This window comes from Lissotriton helveticus, chromosome 1_1, assembly GCF_964261635.1.
Source record: "Lissotriton helveticus chromosome 1_1, aLisHel1.1, whole genome shotgun sequence".
Classification (NCBI taxonomy): Eukaryota; Metazoa; Chordata; class Amphibia; order Caudata; family Salamandridae; genus Lissotriton; species Lissotriton helveticus.
In genome coordinates this window covers 1351034135-1351057988 of record NC_136057.1, presented here as the reverse complement: position 1 = coordinate 1351057988, position 23854 = coordinate 1351034135, and the positions used below count along the sequence as shown (strand labels likewise).

The 23854-nt window shown below is 45.6% G+C and overlaps 1 protein-coding gene across 2 annotated transcripts in view; it reads right to left on the bottom strand.

The window, feature by feature from the left end:
* MEI1 (meiotic double-stranded break formation protein 1) overlaps window positions 1-23854 on the bottom strand; it is a 3250839-nt gene that overhangs the window by 3085423 nt on the left and 141562 nt on the right. For both annotated transcript variants that reach the window (XM_078683295.1, XM_078683306.1), the window contains exon 3: window positions 8133-8183. In XM_078683295.1, the coding sequence (XP_078539421.1) occupies window positions 8133-8183 (51 nt within the window). The remainder of the gene's footprint in view (window positions 1-8132; window positions 8184-23854) is intronic.

Below are 23854 nucleotides of genomic sequence, written 5' to 3'. Positions count from 1 at the left end.
TGTTGCGCCGGGCCCGTCCTCTTCTTTCACATCTTTTGCTCTCTTCTCAACTGTTCATCATTGAATCCTCATTAACTTTCATTCTACATGTCTCTAAGTAACCAGGGTTATGACATAGATAAGTAGACATCTCTACAGATGGGCCATTCTGACAGAATGGATGGGTGGGGAGCTAGTACTCACCACACTAGCACTTCAATAGGGAATGCCTCCTGCCCTCACAAACAACTTCACACTATCCTTTAATCACCACAGACATTCTGGGACCAAGGCAGGGAGGAAGGACTTTTCAGAACAGTCTGTGGGGGGGAGAAACTCCAGAAGTTTTTTTTTTTACTTCAAAACTGGCACAAATAGAGCGGCGACTTTAAGATGACATTAGATGACGCACTGGACCGCGGAAGCAGATCACACCTAGCAGATTTTCTAGAGGCATACGGCTTGCTGGAACTTGGCGATTCCAAACCCCGCACACGAGACAATACACCTTTCATAGTGGGGCACACAACAGCCTTTCCCGCATAGACTATATTATTACAGCAACGGACAACATGGGAAGGTTCGGTCGGTCTCGCACCTACCAAGAGGAATCTCTGACCACTCCCTGGTGATGGCGGAATATAGGTCGCATATCCCGGCCCAATGTCGTTTCTACCCCATATATCCAGGATTTCTTCACAATCCCAAAATCAGGAAAGGGCTGTTAACTGCGACTGCACATTACTTCACAGAAAATGAAGCATTGGTCTCCTCACCACTAATTCTATGGGAGGCGTACAAACCCGTCCTATGAGGGCAAGCCATCTCACTAATTGAGGGATATAAAAAAAGACAAGAAAAAAAAGAGGTGGAAGCATTGGAACAGGAGGTACATAATCTAGAATCACAGCATGCAGAAAATCCCACAGATGACAATGCACATATGCTGCGTGCCAAACAACAGGAATATAAATTACTCCTCTGGTTGATGCCAGGACCCGCTTAACAGCAGTTCGACACAGGGTATACGAGGCAGGGGACAAGGCCGGCGAACTCCTTGCATGGCTAGACAAGCGGGAACGGGCAACTAAGTGGGTGGCAAGACTTAGGTCACAGAACAGGGACACAACCACAAACCTGCAAGACATTGTGACTACACTGGCCGCGCACTTCGAGCAGGTATACACTTCCACGAAAACAACCACAGTGCAGGAAGCACTTGACTTCCTCAGAGACATACACATGCCAGGGCTCACCTCAGAAGAGACCGAAGGTTTAGAAGCTGACATTACAGTTGAGGAGCCATCCACAAACTACAGTCCAGCAAGGTTTGTGGCCCCAATGGCATCCCTTTTGAACTGTATAAACATACACTGATAAGATTGGCCCCTACCTGTTACGAATGTATGAAGCAAGCCGTACCATTGGCGAGCTTCCTAAGGACCACTGTATAGCTACCATTGTAGCCATCCATAAGCCGGGCATACCTATAGAGGAGTGTGCATCATATCGACCGATATCACTGATCAACGGGTAAGCCAAGATTTTGGCGTAGACACGGGAACTTAGACTAGTCCAGCATCTTACTAAACTGGTCCACCGGGACCAATCGGGATTTATGCCTGCTAGAAATACCGCTTTAAACCTCCGACGCCTCCATAATGTTCTGGGTAGAAAACATATAAATTCTAGAGGACGCAGCAGTCCTATTTCTTGATGCGAAAATGGCATTTGACTCCATGGAATGGGCGTTTCTCTTCGCAGTCCTCCAACACTTTGGGTTTCGGCCTAAGTTTTGTTCATGGGTACGTCTCTTATTCACTAACCCCATCGCACGGTGGTAGCTAACGGACACAGATCACCGGAATTTACTCTGGGATGAGGGATGCGGCAGGGTTGCCCGCTGTCGCCACTTCTATTCACGCTGGTTCAGGAGCCACTGGCTGTATGGATTAGAAGAGACCCAGTGGTCCAAGGCCTAAGGTAGAGGGAGGGATGGGAGTACCGTATCTTCCTCTACACAGACGATGTTCGAGGTGTATATAGCTTCCCCCGCACGATCCCGTAACGCACTGCTGGATATCTGTCTGGGGTTTGAGTCGATGTCAGGGTATACGATCAATTGGGAAAAATCGGTGCTCTATATTCTACATGGATCACCTCCTAAATTGCCGAGGGGATGTATGGTCAAGATAGTATCTGACAGCTTCAAATACCTTGGGATATACGTAACGTCTGACCCAGGCGACTTTCAGGCGCTCAATTTTCAGGCACCGCTCCAAAGACTGACACGAGATATTAAGCACTGGAGGGCATTGCCACTCACCCTACTGAGCAAAGCAGCACTTTTCAAAATGATGGCTCTGCCTGGATTTATATATGCCCTCCACAACACACCCTTTTGTGTGCCCGATTCATATTTTAAAGCAATAAACTCAGAAGTCACTAATCAACTCTGGGACAATAAGCCGGCAAGGATAGCCACGTGCAAACTGTCAGAAGCTGGCACGACGGAGGCATTGCCTTACCCGATATCTGTGCATACTACTGGGCCTCCCAACTGATGACAGTCAATCAGTGGATCCACATGCCTGATACTGACCCAGCATATCGCCTAGACAGGGTAACCCTGGGAATTGGGGGAATGAATAGAGTACTCTACAATAAGAGAAAAACAATTGGGCTCATGGAACAGACCGCACACAGTGGCACGACACCGCGGGTGGGCCAACACATCATCTGTCAGGCCCTAAGCTTTTAATTTTAAGTAAGAAACTTTTGTAATTTTACATACTTTTGGTCCAGCTAATATTCAGGAATTATGACTTTCTTCTCCATCTTTCCTTGATAGCTGTTGTTCGGTATATTTTAACCAATTCCTAAATGGTGGCCTCCAACGTGCACTAGATACCGTTTAGCTGTTTTTATTATAAGGTATATTATGACATTCTGATAAACAATACTTTTACTAAGTCAACAGAAAATATTCACTGATCTATGTCTACCAACATTTTTTTTTCTGTATACCTCCTTTAATAGGATTTTAATACAGAATAACATCAAGACCCAGCAAAAGGTCCAATGTAATTGATGCACCTTTTTTTTTTTTTTTTTAAATATGTTTTTATTGCGAAAAGACAGTATGGGCACAGTAGACATAATCATGAAAAGCCGTTCACAGAATAGAACCATAGTATCACGTATCAGAGAGTATACACAGCCAAATACGGCCCACATCCCGGGGGCTGGGCGGCATAGGAGCAGGATAATCAAATCACCTCTGTGCATGAGAGATGTAGCCGTATCACTGTATTCGCTGGTTTTTTCAAGTTACAGTCATATTTCAAAAAAAGAAACCAAATGAACAACAAACAAATACCCCAGAAACAGCAGTAGTTATGTCCTAGCATATACATATCAAGGGATAGCAGTGTGGCTACTTAGGGCCTCTACATCAATTCCAGACCTCTCACAGTCCCTCCCCCTCAGTACAATCGGAGACCGAAGCAGTGGGGGAGAACAACTCCGCGCTCGTGGCATCAGAGTCATCCTCCTCCAGCCCCTCCATACACAGCACCCACCAGGCCAACAAATCATCCTGTAGCTTACTATCTCTACGGGTGCGCTGCATGTGAGTCTCTTCCGCCAGGGCCAATTCTCTCGCATCCTTCAGCCACAGGGAAAACTCCGGCGCCCTTTGACCCATCCACGTAATAGCCACACGCCTCCGCGCCAGGACCAGCAGGAGTTGTAAGAATTTATAGGATAACTTTTTCTTTCTGGGCTTCGGCACCAGTGCCAGGAGGCAATGGATGGGTTCCAAAAGGAGTGTAATCTGCGTGGCCCGAGCAACATGAGCCACCACCTTCCTCCAAAAGTCGTGAACCAGGGGGCAGTCCCATGCCAGGTGGAGGAAGCCCGCCCTCCGCGCCCCGCATCTCGGGCAATTATGTTGTCTGTCCGCCGATATACGATGTAGGGAGACAGGCGTCATATAAGTACGGTGAACAAAATTAAAGTGGATAAGTTTAAAACGGGCGTTGCAAGAGACCATACGAGTCAGAAGCCCGATCCGTCTCCGTTGGTTCGGGTCCAGGTCCACTCCCAGATCCGCCTCCCACGCCGCCCAAGACGGCGCCACCGGCGGGGTTGAATCCCGACGCATAGCTGAGTAGAGATTGATGCACCTTTTTAAAACAAAAGATAGAACGCTAGACCTCGTTCTGAAGTTATAGGTATGTAGTATGTATCAATGAAGTACTGTCCTTTATAGAAATTTGTTCTTCTCTTTTTAACATGCAATTCGCATATGTCTTTATGTGAAAGAGTAACATGTGTTCTAGTTTAATTAGTACCTCAGTCGAACCAATGTATTTCAGAGCCACCGTCTATACAGATTTTTTTAAAAAGTATGGTTGGTGAATTTCTTTTTGTACGTCAGTTAACAAAGAGCCTGTGAATAATTAATTTTTCTGTTATATAGAAAACTGTCTTGAAGAAGGTGACAGATTGATCACTCACCGAAACGCCTCTTCGACCTCCTGTTTTCTAAATATGTACTGTATATTGTTTTTAACCTGTGGATGTTAAATCCTTTTTATGATTGTCAAAAATAAAAAAACTATATTTTTAATGATAATAAAAAAAAACAATTCTGTGCTCTACTGACGTACTGTTATTGTCTTACACTGTGTTGCTGGTTACTTTGCTAGAAAATAGATGTCTATGTGCTCAACTTTGATTGAGAACATCTTAACGTAAACTGTGACGTGTTTAGGGACCTTGTTGTGTTTTTTCCGAAAAGCTCACGCAACACACCCCACTGTGGGACACCAGTAGACTGGGTACCCTGGGAAAGAGCAAAGGGTTTCAGAAGTGGGACTTGATATGAATCTCCCGGCTGTGGGACCTATGGAAGGAGGGTAAGGTGGTCCCCTTTACTTACCAGAAAGAACACTAAGAGATGGCTCCTGGAGAAAAGTTTTGGTATATGCAAGTTAAACACACACTGGAAGCAGCACTTCCAGCGGCTAATATACTCCCTGAATCTTCCCCCTTAGAAGACCAACTACTGACTGATTATTTACACAAGAAGGCGATCTCCCCTACATACCGGAAAATTATTCATAACCAGATGAACCCCCCTGACACGACTCCGGGATACCTGCCAGGCGGAGGTTGGAGACACGGACTGGCAGGATGCGATCGCATCAATCACCTAGGGAGGTAGCGGTCTCCTCAAGAAGGCGCCTCATCCAACAAAAATACTGCATAGGACCTACTACACAATAGTGACAATGCACAAGATAGGCAGAGCCTCAGACCCGTACTGTTTCCACCGATGTGAGGAATTAGGCATTTTACCATACTCTGAGTGAGTGTCCGGGGATCACATCATACTGGACAGCAGTGATGGATATTATCACAGAGGTTAGCGGGAACATAGTTCCGCTTTCTCCCAAGTGCTGTTTATTAAACATATGGGAAGAGATGGACCTCTACCACGCAGATAGACAGTGGGCAACAACGGGGATTATGGTAGCTAAGCAAAACATTGCTCAGAAATGTGGGGCAGCACACACCCCAATCGGGACAGAGTGGTGTAGAGACATGGACATGATCATGGTGGCTGAAAAAGCTACATATATTCATAGAGGATGCCCCAAGAAATGGGGGAGGGTGTGGGGCAAATGGAATGAATAAAGAGGCCATATATGTACCCCTCCTGCTGTAGCCCATGGCTTAGACGATGAGGCATATTAGGTGAAACTGTAACTTGTCCATCACTGTATACTTTATTGCTCAGCGAGATGTTGTCCTCATATTCTCTCCTGTGTAAGAAATGTATTGCAGGTCTTATGTTAAATAAAATAAAACGTCACCAAAAGAAAGAAAAATGGCAAAAGTATAAAAATAGGACCCTTAGAAGGAAGACTGACCTGTTGCCTTCATTCCAGGCTGAGTGACATCAAGGGTCAGGTTGCTGAACTGCTGCTCTGAGCTACAGGGACACAAGAAGCTCCAGAGGTCCTCCAGCAACTGCCCAGCAGCCAGCCTGAGCTCTGCTGGCTCTGCTGCAGTGAGTCCTGGATCCCCAAGAGGTCCCTCCCCAGGTCCGGGCCATTGGTTGGCAAGAGAGAGCAATCCTCTTAATAAAAAGGCGAAATTCTGAAGTTTTAGGTTCTTTGTGACCGCAAACAGGCCAATTTGTGCCGAGATCTTACTGCCCGTGATGACCACTAACATGAAGATCCGGTGAAACCGACTTGTTGTGCTACAGTGACTGCCAGCAACGACTGGCAATGCGTGATCTGCACTTTACGCTACAGTGACGGCATCCCATAGCGAGCCCCAATGCGAAGTTCCAGCAACAACCGTCCAAAACACCTAACTGCATCTTCTCGCTTCAGTAACAAATGTTCGCGAAGAGCCAGTATCCTCTTTGGGCTACAGGGACGAACATTTGTGACACTCTCTTCGCAGCCCCGCCACAAGAACTGGACTCTTAGCGCCAGACTTAGAGAATGTAACTTTTTCAGTGGGTCTAACCAGGTCCGTGTATCTGGCTTATGCTTCATCACAGTCAATCTACACTTGGGACTTTCCCTCGGTCTAGCACGACTAGATAACAGTGAGTGGTGCTATAAGCTTTTGGGCGTTACACTTACCTAAATCTTTGAAATTGCTTATTTCTGGTTCTACTGATTGGATGTTTGTCACTCTGTTGCCAAATAATTTCTTACATTTTACTCTATTTTTCTAAATTGGTGTGGTATTTTTATTGCATTTTGTTTTACTCTATAACTGTTTAAGTGCTGCATAAATACTTTGCACATTGCCTCTAACTTAAGTGTGACTGCATTGTGCCAAGCTTCCAGAGGGTTAAGCACAGGTTATTTTAGTGACTATTGTGGTTCACCGTGACAAGGATTGTAGCTGTTGCTTGAGAAAGGCTCACACAACCCTCAACCAACAACACAATTTCTCACAGTAGACATAATGTAGAAAATTTAGAATAGATGCCTCTTTTGTAAAAAAAAAAAAAAAAATTCTTTTTTGCGGATGATGTTGGCTATGTTCTTTCTCCCCGTTCTCCCCACAACCTACAGGTGGACAACTACAGTGTGTCAGCAGCAGTACAGTAGTGCACACATATGTACACAAGCCATAATTGATTGTACTTTTGGTGGTCCTCAAGTTGCGATTCAAATGTCTGGGCAATACAGGGGTTGGTGCGGATGTCCTGCTCAGAAGATGTGTGCAAGCTTGTTGTAGTCTATGTGTTGCACAACATCACTATACAACGGGGCTTCCATATGTTGATCTTGATCTACTGCCATATCCAGGTACAGGGGTTTGGATACAGACAATGTTATTCCTGGAGTTATTATCAACTTGCAATGCTCAGGACATCGATTCGACCTGATCTGTCTGTTTTTTTTTCCAGGTTCGGGCGGTTCTAAAACTGACCAATAAGGAGGTAGCTCAGGTATGACTCGTGCGAAGAAAGCAGGGCATCAGAGCAGAAAGAGGACTGTTACAGGCATAGATGGACCCTGATTGGTCACTGCTATTGACTACTGATGGCCTGTGATTGGTTGTTTTTTGTTACTCTCTTTCCAGTGACTTTTGGGACTGTTAGTTCTTCGCTTAAAAGAGAAAGTTAAAAGAAAGTGTGTTTTTTTAAAAAGGCTGCTGTTGATAAAGCAAAGAGAGTTAAAGCATAATCCTCGCCTCTGTGTTCTTAATAGAACTGAAACTTTCCTACAAGAGAGTTAGAAACAACTTTCATTCTACAGTATATATAGGATGATGCATTTTAGGCCCTCAGCAAGAGCTGAATTATGTCTACTTTTATGTGCCCTCTACATATTCTACAGGTAAATCAAGACCTTTCTTTCGATAAGTATTAGCACTGATAGAACACTGATTTTATTAAGTACATTGGTGAAATACTAGAACAGGAGTTCAAACCAAGTTTAAATGTCTTTGCTCAGAATGCAAACCACCGAACAGCAAATAACTCTTCATTCGCAAATGCTATACCATGAATAAGTACTGTTGGTAATAATTAAAAAAATAAAACAAATAAACATTGTTAATAATGGAAACAATTTCTTATCTTACGTCTTGCATTAACAATGTTTTGCTACCTTCAGTTATGACGTACAGGGCAGTGCCATCTTCTACTTCTTGCAACATGCCTGAAAATGAACAAGAGAATGAAATTCGTGTGCAGCGTCTTTAAATGCTATGAACATCTTACAAACTTCAAAACCAAACCACTGCAGAAGATTCTTTACAACTAAACATAGACCTTCACCACACATAATACTTCCACATAGACCACCTGCTACTTCAATGGCATAAGCCAACTTTGATTCGATTTTTTGATCCGTGGATTTCGGCTGCTCACTTTCCTTTATTTTTCATGTATGTTACTACTTTTGCTTACTGGCCTTTTGCCTCAAAGTTTGAAAGCGAGCATAGGCGCCAGAAGCAGGTGTCACAGGGTGCTGTAGTACCCCCAAAATATCCATGGTTGAGTACCGAAAGTAAATGAGCATTAAAGATGACTTTATTTTGTTTTTTATATTGTCACATTTGCTGTGCGTTCTAAGACAGGGGTCAAATGTCACTCTAGTATTCTGTCAAATTGCTGCATGTTATTTTTGCACAGAGACTTGGGTTTACATTTCTATTTCTTACTGCAAACTGTGAGGATTTTGTAAAGTGAACAATGTGACAATCTTGTTACGCTAGGAAAGGCTGTAGGATTCGTTTTCTTCTAACAAAGCAAATGTAAATATCTATCTATACGCAAAGTGCACAAACATTTTAAAATGAATGAACAGTTAGGAAAGCACAAATAAACTTTTTTCTAATTAGGAAGTGTGATAGAAACTAAGATGTTAATAGAATCAAAACAAAAATCGAGGCAATTTATTTGGTGATGTGCAAAAAAGAACTATTTGCTGAAACACAATTCCCACACATTATTGTTTGTGTTATACAGATTTATTAGTGAAACTGCATATGCATATTTAGTCATCATTTCAATGGAAAATGTGCAGTCTGTTAAAAAAAACTGTGCGCTACCACGCCATGTTTTGTAAAATATTTGTGACAGGGTGCTTCTACAAAGAACACCAGTTACATACAACACCCTTACCACTCTCCGCTGACTGCATGTGGCTGATTTTCGACACTTGTTCTTTGTGTGAGCCTTGGATTTTCAGTATTCCTATGAGTTCAGTGGTGTAACATTCATGGCAGCACCTCCAGGCTGAAAATTGTTCTAGCACCACTGGAAGCGAGTATGAAATGTTGACTCTTTTCTCTAACGGTTGTTCTTGACACTAAGAAGGTCGTTTGTATTGTATAACAGTCATTTTGCAGGTCTAGTACGGCATTCTGGTTATGGAAGATTCATATTTCAAATGAACTTCAATGGAAACTCTTTAGTGTAGCCTCAACGTTTTTGTGAATCTTTACCCTTGCAGTGTGTCCAGTGTTTTTGACTGTTGGACCAGTTGAGTGAAATTAACACACTTCTATTTCATCTCCGTTTCCCCAGGGGGGACTTTATATGATTGTGTCAGTCATTTGACTTAAAGAATCTTCTACACTATTTTGTTTTCCCACTGCCCTACTGAAATAACATGAAATACAATTGTATGCTGGCTTTACAAACTTACACAGTGTCTAGCTAGTATTTATTTAATTAACTGAAACAAAAACACTAACTACCTGCAACAACAGTTCTCCGTTACATGTAGTTTTCAAAGATTCAATTGTTTTGTATATTCCAGAGTGAGACTGGGATTTTGTTGGTGCATTCAAAGGGTCAAGGCGCGAACAAGAGAAACTCCTAAATCTGACACTCCTCCCAGGAAGGACTCCATGGCAGAGCGAGAGTGTAGCAGCAGCTTAGGCGATGCGACAAATAAAGCCACTAATCTTGTAAATTAAATTATAACTCAAAGTTTATTTGTAATAACAAGAGTTCCCCAGCTTGTATTTCAGCATACTGACACCATCGTCCAACGGCCAAACTGTAGTTCGAAGCTGAAACCAGAATGCAGAACTTATGTTGCCCAAAGAAAGCTACAACATCAATGACACAAGTGACAGCCGTTAGTGCACCCTCTTTCAACAGTCTTTTCACCCTCTCCACGGCACCATTAGACTAAGTACTATGTAAAGCAGTGGTATAATATTTAATTCCTTTTTGTCTTAAAAATACATGTGTTACAATTGAAGGGTAAACCCATTAAAAGTCGATAGAGTAAAGGGGGGTGGGGTCCCAGTACATACAGATTGAAAGAAGACAGTATTTACAAAATTATTCATGTATAGATATAAAGAGATAAACAACTGATTAGTCACACTGTTATTTAATCACAATGTGAGCAAGGATACATTTTGTCATAAAATTGATTATTCATTCAGTGCCCCGAGATAAAAAGGATAGGAAAGGTGAATGTGAAAGGAAAGTAAGTGCAAAATTCAAATAAATACATAACGTTGCTGAATAGCTAAAGTTTTGTTGGATTAATCATTGCTAGTTGCAACATAGAGCTTGCATCTAGAAAGGCGATCAATGTTCCAAAACACATTTGAGTCAAGCCATGCTACAAGCGCGTTGTAACAATTTCCTTAATGTGGGTAGCGCAAGCTGGTTTGGAGGTATGTTGTCGACGTTTCGACCCCTAACTACTGTTAGGTATCCAATAAAACCTTAAAACGGGGTCTTCATCAGGACGGTGGTGCTGTGGGGAGGGGCGGGGTTACCTAAAGGGTTTAATGAAGTGAATTCGTGGGTATTCGATCTACAATTGGATATTGAATCCAGATTATCATAAATGTTATTTACCATGTAGGAGAAAACGAATGCTTGGGCCATCCGGCACCAAGATGAGGAGTAATCGAAAGCAAAACATATTAGTTCTCAAGTTACTTAACTCTGTACCAAAGCATTAGTACTAATCGATGTTCTACTCACACGGATCAAGCAAAGGTCATGATCCTATTTCTGAAGGTGAAAGGCACTAATGCCTACTGCTACGTTAGTCGCAAATTTGATTAAATAACAGTGTGACTAAATCAGTTGTTTATCTCTTTATATCTATGCATGAATAATTTTGTAAATACTGTCTTCTTTTAATCTATATGTTCTATAGCGCACGGTCATAGCGACCCAGCAAAACAGAAGCGCTGGCGACTTTCATGTAGGAAGCAGAAGTGGCACACATTCTCTTCCCTACAGAGTCCATAGCTTCACTGTCCTTATCCGGGGCACAGAGGATGAAGCTGTTCCTGTTTGATTCTTGCGTGCCGCCGAGACAATCACAGAATCCGGTTTTGGTTCAGCCCTCAGAAAGAACGGATCATTGTCCGGTGCTTTATATTTCTTAGCGAGCCGAGAAGGAACCGCTCCCAATGCTGCTGGGGTTAAGAACTTGTGCTGCGCAGGCTCCAACAGACCTGGTACCAGAGGAAGTAAGGGCCTTGACGTCAGCTTTTGATGCAACGTTTTGAAAATGACCGTGGTCTTGGTGGTAGAGACCGGCATTTCAATATTAAGCTTAGCTTCTCCACGACAGAGAACTTCATTAAAGGTAATCACATCATCAATAGGTGATATCCTACTCGAAGGAGTTGAGGACAGTGTCGGTGAATATCCTCTTTTCGAATTTGTAGACCTTGTCGAGGATCTAGTATCGCGTCTCCTTGAAGAGTGGCGACCTGATGCCCTAGAAGAGGATGAAGTTCGCCTCCTCACTGATGGAGATTTTCTCGGAGGAGTACGCTCACGCCGTTTTGGAGAACGCACCAACTGTCTTTGGGGCGATCTGGACCTCGAAGCAGGTCTTGCAGACACAGGAGACCTGGAATAAGATCTAGGCAGATTAATCCTCCTTATCTTCCAATCTCTAATCTCCCCCAGCCATCGTTGCGAGATATTCGTCGCTGGCTGAATAGGTGAATGCGCTCTCGAGGGCTCTGGAGAGATCTGCACAATCTGTAGTACAGAGGAGGAAGAGGAACTCCCAGAAGACACAGTAGGAACCTTAGACCGGTCTTTAGACACCGTTCTAGGCCTCTTAGCTGCAGGAGAAGCAGACGACGACCTCCTCGACGTCGATCGTCGATCCCCTCAACGGCGACCTCCTAGGTGTCGACCTCCTCGACGGCGATCTTCTCGGCGGCGACTTCTTTGTCGGCGACCCCCTCGGCGGCGACTTCCTCAACGACGATGGTCTCTTAGGCGCCGACGTCATGCGCCTCGACGGCGATGATCTTCTCAGCGTCGTGTGCCTCGACGCCACATGACTTGGGCTCTTCGACGTCGAAACCTCTATTGGCCAGTTCGACGTCATGGCACCTCTCGACGGCGACCTTGACCTATGTTCCGAGCCTCTCGGCGGCTACCGTCGACGTCGATGAGACGACGTCGAGTCCCGCCCTCTTGCAGTCGTAGGGGAGCCAGACACTGGATCGCCTACGCTCATGCCTCTTCTCACCTTGCTTCGACGCCGAAATCTTCTTCGACGGCGAGGGATGTTTTGACGTTGACTGACGCTGCGACGGTGATTTCGATGCTGATTTTGAGCACACAGGCACATTAGAAGAAGATCTGTCCCTCGAAGTAGTAGGAGACCTATGTTTTCTCTTCTCCCCTCTGTCCTTGCGCTCTTTGTGCTGAGAAGAAGGCTTCTTGGAATGAAATTCTTCTCTTCCACTCACAGTATCTCCTCTGTCATACAGGGACTGGAGCCTGCTCTTCTCTCTCTCTCTCTCTTAAAGTTCTATTAGACAACTTGCTGCAGTGGTAGCAGAGTTCTGGCTTGTGAGAAGATAGTAGACAAGCTACACAGACCGAATGAGGGTCTGTCTTGGCCATTTTTTTACCACAGGCCGGACACTTAACAAATAAGGCCGGCATTATGACTGGAAAAATAGCCAAAAAACAGTAAAAAAATTGGTGAATTAGTCAAACAATGACTAAAGACGTCGAGTAAAGACGAACAAATTAGAGAAATACCAGAAGAAAGTGATAAAATATCACAAACTGTCGAGCTCAATGCTCCAGGATCCTCACAGAAGGACCTGGAAAAAAGAACTGACCTAACTGTCACCTGTGGTGCATGATGGGAGCCTGGAGGCTCATAGAGGTCTTAAAGGCACGGGGCCAACTTTTTCTGTTGTTACTATGCAGCCTATCTAGGCTAAAGCTGCCTCTATGATCCTGCCTGTTTTTACCTTTGAAAATAAAGGTTGTGTGTTTCAAAGAAACCCAGGGCAGTGTTTTCTTCTTTACATTATCATATAATGTAATTTATATGTCTTCATTTAGCAAATGTAAAAGCTTTACATGCAATAATGGCAGTTTTTGAGCCTAGTATGGTGTATGTTAGGCTGCATATGTATATGTATATGCATATTATCTATATATATATGGGTATTTTATGCGTATTTATATGTATTTATATATATGTGTAGATATATGCATATTATTGGCTATTGCACGTGGGCGGGACTATTCAGTGCTTATGACTATTGATGAGTGTCCCCTGGAAGAGAATATGGATAATTTCGGAGCTTCTTTCTCTAACGGGACCCGGTGGTTTTCAGCACATTGGTGTATGGTGGTAAAACATTTTTGCTTTTCCTAATAAAGTAAAAATGCCCTGTATCCCGGGTAAAGGAAAAGATCCAACCGCAATACATTTATCAAATGAATGAATGTTGGCACATTAGCTTACTGCCCCCAATCCTTGTTGCCATTACAACTGCACTAATCCACTTTGATGCATTCACTTGTTCATTAATGCCCTCATCCTCCAGATCTTTCAAATGCTTTCTCAGTTCCTCAGTTCCTCAAATACGCTAAAAGGTACATCCCTCACCTAATGCAACTCCCACAACATTTTTCTTTACTGCAATTTTATGTGAGAAACGTCTTACTTCCCCCAATCCTTTCTGAGCGATACCAACTCATACTTTCTTAAAATTTCATCCACACCCACACCCAAACTCAATTATTCCTTCTACCAACAGTGAGGGAGTCTCTGAATAATCCCCTTTATTCCGTGGTCTTCCCATCCTAAAGATCTATTTAATTAATTGCTAGGTGGATCTTGGTGTGAAACATTCTATCCTTAAATTGAAGGGCAATCTCGAACATCCCGACAAGTGACCCTGAGTCTGCCAACATCTTCAAATCCACTTCACCGCCATCGCATTCTCTAATGTAACCTTTGACGAATGTGTGACTAAACGGCCACCCTCATCTATCTCCTTCCTAACTTAGGGGTCCATTACGATGTCCGCCCGCCACCGTAACCGCAAACGGGACCCCCCCCAAGAGGTGCGGCGGTCCCGCCATGGCAATCAGGATGCGACCGCCACCCTCGAGGTCCCATCCCGCATTATTAACATTGCAGCGGGTGGTGCTGTAAGCACCACCCGCCGCAATGTCAATAATGCATGGTGTGCATTGACATGCACAACGTGACCGGCACCGCGTGATGCCTGACACTTTGTCAATGCCAATGTTGGGGGATAGTGCAGCTCCCTACCCTCCTAGGGGCCCGCAACAGCCCCCCCAAAGCGAAATCCGCATGCCTTTCCATGGCACAGCCACCATATTAAGGGCTTTTTCCGCCCAGTCGGGAATCTGACCAGCGGAAATGCAGAGGACGGTCTTTCCGTCCGACGCCGAGCCCCTCGCCATCATAATGTTGCGGGGGTGATACGGGGCGATCCTCTCACCATCCTAATGGAGGCCTTAGTGTGAGGACCTCCTGACATTACCATTTATATAGGTTTAACCATCCCGCCTCCCTAAGCACTTAGTTAAGGCAGATCATTGTAAGGGTTTCTGGGATTTTTAACTGTATGTGTGTTTTGTCTGGATCCCACCCCTTTATCAGGGTAGGCTCCCAAGTATTCAATTAAAGTAGCCGACCCACCACTAGAGAATGCAGTGGTGCGTTAGGATGGCCGATGATGAAGCATGACCCCAAGGGGGTGTTTGAGGCCATCCCTTTTAAATTTTTGAAATTTCTAAACTTGGTTTGATTATACCTAATTGATAACTAGAAGGTGATCCAGGCTTGACACAATACAATGTAATTTGCTGGGTTTATGGGATTCCCAGAAGTTTAGGTAGGAATCCTAGGATAACATAAATTTGCCTTATTCGCTCTTATGTTTTGTGGGCTATAATCCTCATTTGCTGGCATACAATAATAACACTCAATAAATGACTGTCTAGACAGTGCTTTTTCATTAAAAAAGGAAAAAGTACATGTATTACACACACACTACTAAATATTACACATGGATACACAAATATATACATAAGTCTAGAGGCCCGTAGGAATGAATGGGAAGACATTCTCAATTTGCGATTCTCAATTAGAGAATGGCAAATTGAGAATGCAATTTCAAGGGTGCCAGGGTGTCAAAAGGACACCCTGTTGCACCCCTGAAATGCACGTGTGTACATGTGGCACACATAGATGCCCTAAGGGCATGTATGTGCGCCACATGGCACTTTGAAAAATGCAAAAAAGTGAATTTTTCAAAGAAATCGCAAATTACCACCAACTTGAAGTTGGTGGTAATTTGCGATTTCTTAAGGAGGAATTGCAGAACTTGGGTGCTTTTTACATCGCATTTAAGGAATCGCAAATTGAGATTCCTTAAATGCTCTTGCAAAATAAGGAATCGCAAATTTTGCGATTCCCCGATTTCCGAGGGCCTTTTGGGATGATACATCCCAAAAGGCTTTTTCCCCATTCGCAAACATGCCGATTCTGAGAATCAGCCCGTTTGCAAACGGGAAATGGGCTTCATACATATGCCCCTAAATGTTTTCTTAAGAAACCTGAATACCCGAGTGCCAATCATGACGCACCCACATGATAACAGTGTGTGACCTTGGACCACCCAATTTACTCCTCGTTTGGGCCTACATACAAACAAACATTTGCAGCACCTGCGAACAGACTAACCTCAGAACTAGTCTCAGTTTATACAAAAAATGTAATGTCTATATTTGCGATCTTTAGTGTATATATAATATAGACCTTACTATAAATCACCCCTTTCGATTCTTGGTGTGGGCTCATCATCCTGTGATTCTGGGCAAATCACTTAAACGCCTCAAGAGATTTCTGAACGGCTTTTGTGTGTACTTGAATGAAAGGGAGTTTTAGGTCTCCCTGAACAAAGTAAGGATGTGCTGTTCATTATGCAAATGTAATGCACTGACAACAGATCGTAAGGCAGGACAGGGGACAAGGGGATCTCTCGGCTCTCCTTGTCAAATGACTCTTTCAGCTGCTCATTGTTTATTTAACTAAGCCAGCCACTATTTCTATACTGGGGCAAACAAAAACATTATGGCATTTTAAATGACATTGCCTTTTAGTTATGTGTTTTGACAACGTGCAAGCAGTGCGTAAACACGTACTTTGTACTTATAGTGGTTGCTTACAAGAAGCAAGGCTGGCAATAACTGCGCCTTTTACTTCCAGCCTTGCTTCTTGTAAGCAAGGACTATAAGAAACAAGCATTGACATAGCCAATAGGTCTCGCCTTTGAGACCTTATAAGTGTTTAGCCATGCAACAGTTGATGTTGTTGCACCAAGGATATTGTGCTGCATAACTAAATACTTATAAGGTCCCAAAAGCGAGACCTATTGGCTATGCCAAAGATTGTTTACTGTTAGTGCCCATTTTGTAACCATTAAGGTTTTCATAGAATGTATTTGGATGGACTGGCGGGGGGGGTTGCAGGTCGTCGGCAATTTAAAAATAACATTGGCTGAAAGCAAAAGTATTGTTTCACATAGCACACATTACCATACTAGTCCCTGGCACTGAAGGAAATACTTTGCATGTGAAAGTAAGTGAGCAAGCAGAAGAGTGACATGAAATATAAGCGAACAACGTCTTCAAATAAAGTGCAAATAGGGGACCATGAAATAGCACTTAGTAATGACACCGAAACAGCATCTGAAATGGCTTAGCGAGAAAGTACGTACACTGAAACTGAGCAGACAAAAGACACTGAGCATAGGACTGAATGAAAGTGCACCAAAGTGATGAGGGAGATCACTGTGGAAATACGTGAAAGAGCAGGGAGGTGACATTTGCACATGAGAAAATGGAGACTGAAAGAGCCGGAAAGTTATGATGAATTAAGAGTGAAGGGGCGCAATGTTTGGAGGAAGAAAACACAAATTAAAAATATTTCTGAATGGCCAATTTTTGTACGACGGTGGATACAGAGGTCAATTATACTTCACCGTCATAAAAAGGTCACTGGGATTTCAAACAAGTGGGGCAGTTTTGAAAGGCAGGGGGCATTTACAGCACAGTTTGTACGCTTTAAGGAAAAAAATGGGACGTTTAAAAGACCGGTAGCGGGAGTTCACAGCTCAGGCAATGGGTGACTGTCATTTGTAATCGGTAGTCGTTGTTGCCTGCTGCTCTCAGTAGACGAGTCTTTGCTTTGAGGGGCAAATACAAATCCGTGCTGAAAGAAAAACAAGCAGAGGTGACGAAAAGGTTGGGGGGAGAAGGGTTGGGGTAGTGCAAGCAGAGGAGCCTGAATAAAGCTGACGAGGAGGGAGGGAGAGAAGGGAGGGGAGAACGAGCAGAGGAGCCATTAAAACAAGGCTTAATGAGATAAGAAAGGAAGATGGCAGCTGCGCGCGTTCACGCGGACATGCAGGCAAGCTTTAGGCCAGGAAAAGCTTGTGGGTAGCACTTTGAATAGCCCCTTACTAAAAGTTGAGCAAGCAGCGCATGCGCTGCTCTAGGCTCGACCTAAAAATGAGTGTTTACACAGCTCTTGCAGGTTTTCAATAAAACATAAATAATAGGCATTGTCACTTACAACGTCAATAGCTCAAACTCTTGCAAATGCGAGACCTATTGCATTGCAAATGCTTGTTTATAGTGACTCTTACACAGCAGACTCATTTTAGATAGGACATTTCTATATAACCTAATATTGGATTGATGAATCATCTAAACTATTTTACAAAAATATCTGAACTTTTAATTTTTTACAAATGACTTTAGTCTGCCAGACACAACACTGTAAGCCCATGTACTCTCAACTCCACTTCAACTGGGATAGAGTACAGCATGATTTAAATAACAACTCCCCACTGGACTGTTGACAAAAAGTACACTCTCTTACATCACCAAAGAGCAAATACTAAAGAACAAGTTACTGACCTTCAGTAATACATTATCTGGTAGAGCCTACCTAGCTGCAGATTCCCTAACTTAAAATTAACCCCAGGCGCCAGACTGGATCCAGAATTTTTTTCGTCAGCAGTACCCGTGTGTCATGGCACTGCCGGCGACAATCGCACTGAATATGACGTGTACAGGCCCCATATAGGCGCATCCCTGCTGAAAGGGAAACTGTGCTGTCCCTAGAAATCCATTTGCAGAGCGGGACGATGGGTGTGTCAGTAAGGTCAGCAAGGAATATACCTAAGCAATACCTCCCCGGAGGTGTTTCTGCAAAACAATTTCATACCAAAAAGTCCTGCAGGACTGAACAGCCAAAATGCTTTCCCGACAGACCTAAGTAACCAGGCAATAGTGTAATGTGAACGTGTGCAAGGAAGTTCACGTTGCTGCCTGGCAGATGTCCAGGGCCAGGATTTCAAGTGCTAACACAGTAGTTACAGCCTTGCTGTGGTGGAATGAGCATGCAAGCCCTAAGGGGGTTGCTTCTTGGCCAGTGCTTAGAAGATTTTAATGACTAGCACGATCCATCAGGAAATGGTCTGCTTCGGCACTGCCTTTCCCTTCTTCGCTCCGGCATACCTGGGATACTTTTTTTTTTTTTTTTTTTTTTTTTTTTTGAAAACCTTTATTGACAATGAAAGCTCACAAATACTGGCCTACAACCCCACGGGCTGGCCAGAAACAGAATGGTCAAAGAACCAGCATACAAAAAGAAGATCTGCACAGGATATAACATCAGGAGCACTGGTGAAACAAGAAAAACCATCGAGCGTTCAGCAAGAGCAGGATAATAAAGGTTAAGTTTTCTAGCACGGGGAGGGGACCAAAAGAATAACGGGCCGTATATGAGAATACAAGGGAGGGACCGCGGCAAGCCGCCATTTTATAAACACAACGTAAGAAAATGAAGCCATACAATCAAATCGAGCAAAGGACAAAACAGAATCAGACCAACAAATAGCGACAGTGGCAACAATCAATCGCGCTCACTCACCTCCGCCCCCACCCGAACAAAGAAGACGTGGTCAAAAAGCCCCATCACAAAGACTATACAATACGCACCCCAACGGAAAAAGGCACCTCCATAAAGGAGGAAGGGAAAAAGGGAAGAAAGACAACAGAAGGAACACCCGCCAGGCCATGCATCCTCAGGGGGAAAAACAGGACAATAAAACCGGCATGCGATGTAACAGAAACATAATACCAGAATAGGCAGCAAACCCCAATCAGCCACACACCGGAAGAAGGACAGAAAACCCCCGGGGGAGACACAAGGTGACAGAGTCCCGAAAAAGTGAATACACAAGAGCCATAGAACAAAAAGGGAAAATAAGGGGGGAAAAAGATCCCCCAACACAAACAGACCCCCCCCACCCACCCCTAAGCCCACCCTGCACCCCTGCAGAAAGCTACGGCCTACCCCCCCGCAGCGTGCCTGTCGCCCTAAGTTGAACCCGAAATTTAGTGGAGCAAGAAAAGTTGGAATCAAAAGACAAAAAAGGGGGGGAGGGAAAGGGAGGGAAGGAAAGAAGGGAGTAAAGACATACAAACATACACATGGGGGAGGGCCAAAGACAGGAGTCAATGCACCCATCCACCCGCCCGGGTTAAGGGTCCAAGTCCTCGGGAAGCCAAAGAGTATCAGGCCAAAGTCCAGGAGCACTAACCAGTTACACAGAACCATATCAGGACACAGAGATCATCCAAACCGTTCATGAACCACCGCATATAGGAGCCAGTTTTCATCAGCCCTGACCCTTTTTATCCAAAGCAGTAAGGGTCCGATCCAACGAGGACCCTGCCAGAAAGAACAGAAGGCAGGCAGCAGGAGAGTCCAACGGCAGTCCAAAAAAGTCACAGGAAGAAAAGCACGGAAGATCCAGGAAATACACAGAATGTAGCAAACGATGCAGGCACAGTTCCAAGGATATATCCATAAAAGCCGACCCATCCGGGCCGGCACAGGAGACGTCATCGGGCAGTGGTGATTGAGAGGGACCAGGAGAATCATGAAAGTCCGGCAAAACAAAATCCGGCTCCCGGGCCAAGGGCAGAGGAGGCAGCACAGGAGGAGAAGGCGCCATCAGGTTGCGCGCCTCCGGGGCGGCAGCCGGGGCCGAGTCCGCCAGGAGAGTACCAGCCACACCCCGCGATATCAATTCCTCATCCGGTCGCGGGGGCCCGGGAGGCCCGCAGTGAGGAACCGTCTCGAGAGCCAGGAGTGGCGCGGCCACCGATAGCCGCCAGGATAGCAGGATGTTCAGGATCCCCTTAAGTGCAGGAAAACATTCACAGTATCCGACACCCGGGCCTTGTGGCGGGCCCCCAGTGCTCGTCTGGGCCCGGCCCAAACAAATGGGGCTGGTCGCCATCTTGAGAGCCCGAACAGGCCGCGCGGCCAACAACCTCCGCCGGGGCGGCAGTAAAGCAGATGAAGTCCCGCCGACAGGCCGAAGAACACCCCGGACAGGAAGGGGGGCCACCAGAAGAAGGAGATTCGCCGGCCCCCCAATGTCGCCAGTCCCGTTCTCCGCGTCCGGGTGGCAAAGAACAAAATGGCCGGACCGGAGAACAAAGGGGGAGGAAGCCGAACACACGAGGAACCCCAATAATGAAGGGCAGCGTCACCATCCAAGGCTGCTGCCACACAGGAGTCTCTCAGCCAGGAACCTCCGGCTCACACGAACAGCGGCCCTCCAATCACCTCCAGCGTGCCCCGAAGGGCAAGCCCGCAGGCTGCATCCAGCCCAGGAGCCGGGACGAAGAACCAGGCCAGTCCGCTCTCGAATCCCGGGAACGGTCGGGGACACTGCACCGGACCCACAGCAGCCAGGACAACCGGAACAAGTGGTAAGTGCCTGCAGTGCGTCGTAGTAGTACCACACAGCAAGGAGGGCTTCCCGGGGCAGGATAAATGCAGGATAAATGTGAAAAACACAGGCGGGCGAACGGAGCCGAGCTAAAGCGCGGCCATCTCGGTCGCGAGCTAGGCTCCTCCCCCCCCTGGGATACTTGACGAGTAGGTCGTCTACCCAGAATTTTCTTGTGCGGTCAAGTTAGAACAAAAACGCTCTTTTTGGGTTCAGTCAATGAAGATGTTCTTCTTCCTTAGAGTGATGAGGCTGAGCGTAAAAAGTAGGCAGAGTGATGGACTAGCCTACATGAAAGGGAGTCACGACTTTTGGTTGAAAGAAAGCTCTAGTCCACAGAACCAGCTTGGCTGGGTAGATGTTCAGGCATGGCGACTTGGATAACAAAGCCTGAAGCTCACAGACCATCCGGGCAGATGTTATTGCGACCAGGAAGGCCATCTTGACGGTAAGGAGCATAATAGGACAGTTGTGCAAGGGCTCAAAGGGAGCGAACATCAGGAATGTCAGGATGAGATTAAGTTCCAACTGAGGCATGATAAAGGGAGAAGAAGGAAAGATAAGTTGCAAACCTTTCAAGAACCTATTTACAACAGGGGATTTGACAAGGGATGGGTGGTCATCCAACCGCAGAAAGGCTGAGATAGCCAAAAGATAAACACTTTAACGGGTCCAGAGCAGAGCCCTGCTGGGCAAGGAAAATAATAAATAGAAGAACTTGAGAAGGGGGAGCAGAAAGGGGGTTAATATGCTTCTCTGCACACCATGCCACAAACCTGCCTCAACAGTAGCCATTTACCGTTTTGGGGAAGGGACGCCTGGCTGCCAGAATTACATTACAGATTTTGGGAGGAAGGTCAAAAGAAGTCAACTGTTGCTGCTCAATCTCAACGTGATGAGGCAGTGAGTGGACAGGTTCAGGTGGAGAACCTTCCCTGCTGCTGCGACAGAAGATTCACCCGAAGAGGCAGCCTGATCGGAGGACCGATGGCCATGCTAAGCATTTCAGGATACCAAACTCTCAGAGCCTAGTCCGGAGCCACAAGGATGATTGGGCCCGGTTGTTCCTGACTTTCTTGAGAACTCTGGAGAGGAGTGGTATGGGCAGAAAGGTGTACAGGAGGCCCGAGTTCCACTCGAGAAGGAAAGTATCTCTAAATGAGAGCTGCCCTTAGAATCTCCAGCACACAGTACTGCTGACATTGCACATTCTCAGCGGCAGTGAACGTATCTAATCAAGGCTCTCCCCACCTCTGAAAAAGACCTTGCACCACCTCTGGACAGAGATGCCATTCATGCTCCGCTGGGCATGTTCTGCTGAGTGTCTGCCCTGGAGTTTGGAGAGCCCACCAGGTGTTGAACCACCAGGGAAATGTCCTAACTTTCAAGCCAAGCCCAGAGACGCAGGGCCTATCAACAAAGGGTCCACCGCTCCACCAGGTCCTGTTTGTTGCAATACCACATGGCGGTGGTGTGGTACGTTAACACCTGCACTAGCCTTCCCTTGATGGAGAGTAGAAATGCTTTCAATGCCAGGCAGATCCCCAGACATGTGATGCAGAGTCTAGATTCCGCAGAAGACCAGAGGACTCTGAACTACATCGCTACCAGATGGCCGCCCCATCCCAGGAGTGACGCATCTGTCACCATTGTCAGGTAAGGGAGAGGGTTCTGCAGCTGACCCAATTATGGTTCGTTAACCACCACTGCTGATCTTTTGCAGCTCCCTCCGAGATCTGGACTATGTCGGGGAGATTTCTATGAATCTGCACCCACTGGAGCTTCCGTTCCCACTGCAGAGCGTGCATATGCCAGTGGGAATGTGTCACAAGCAGGATGCAGAAGCCTGTGAGGCCCAGCAGACTCAGTCTTACTGAATTCCAGGATAGAGGCTGAAAGATCTGTATCACAGCCTGAATATTCTGGACTTGCCATTCGAGAGGGTAGGCCCGAAATTGCACCATGTCAGAACAGCTCAGATGAAAGTCAGCATCTGAGAGGGTGTCAGGTGTGACTTTAGCATGTTGATCGTGAACCCCAGCAGATGCAGGAGGTCTGCCGTAGTCTGGAGGTGGGAGACCACTGCCTGGGGCGAACCCAGCTATAAGTATAAGAGCCAGTCTTCGAGATAGGAAAAGACTGGAAACCCTGATCTCTGCAGATGAGCTGCAACTACAGTAATCACCTTGGTAAACCCCTGAAGGGCGCTAGTTAGGCCAAAAGGAAGCACAGGGAACTGAAAGTGCTCATGGCCCACAGTGAACCACAGGTAGAGCATGTGGGCAGGCAGGACGGGAATGTAGAACTATGCGTCCTGCAAGTCCAATGCTACTATCCAGTCTCCCGGGTCCAGGGCAGGCAACACTTGAACAAGCGTGAGTATTTAGAACTTCTCCTTTAGGAAGAAATTACGAGGGCGCAGGTCAAGGATAGGATATAAGCCTCTGTCCTTTTTGGGCACCAGAAATTATCCAGAATAGCTTACCCCACCTACTTCTTGAATCGGTACCCTCTCCATAGCTCCTTTGGCCAAGAGATCTGTCACTTCCCGGCAGAGCAAGGAAAGATGTCCTTCGTCAGCCTATCGCAAGCAGGTGACATGGGTGGAGGGGTAGTCTGGAAGGGGAGGGAGAAGCACCTCTGGACAATCTGCAAAACCCATTGGTCTGATGTTATAGACCTCCAGTGGGGCAGGTGATGGCATATCCTGCCACCC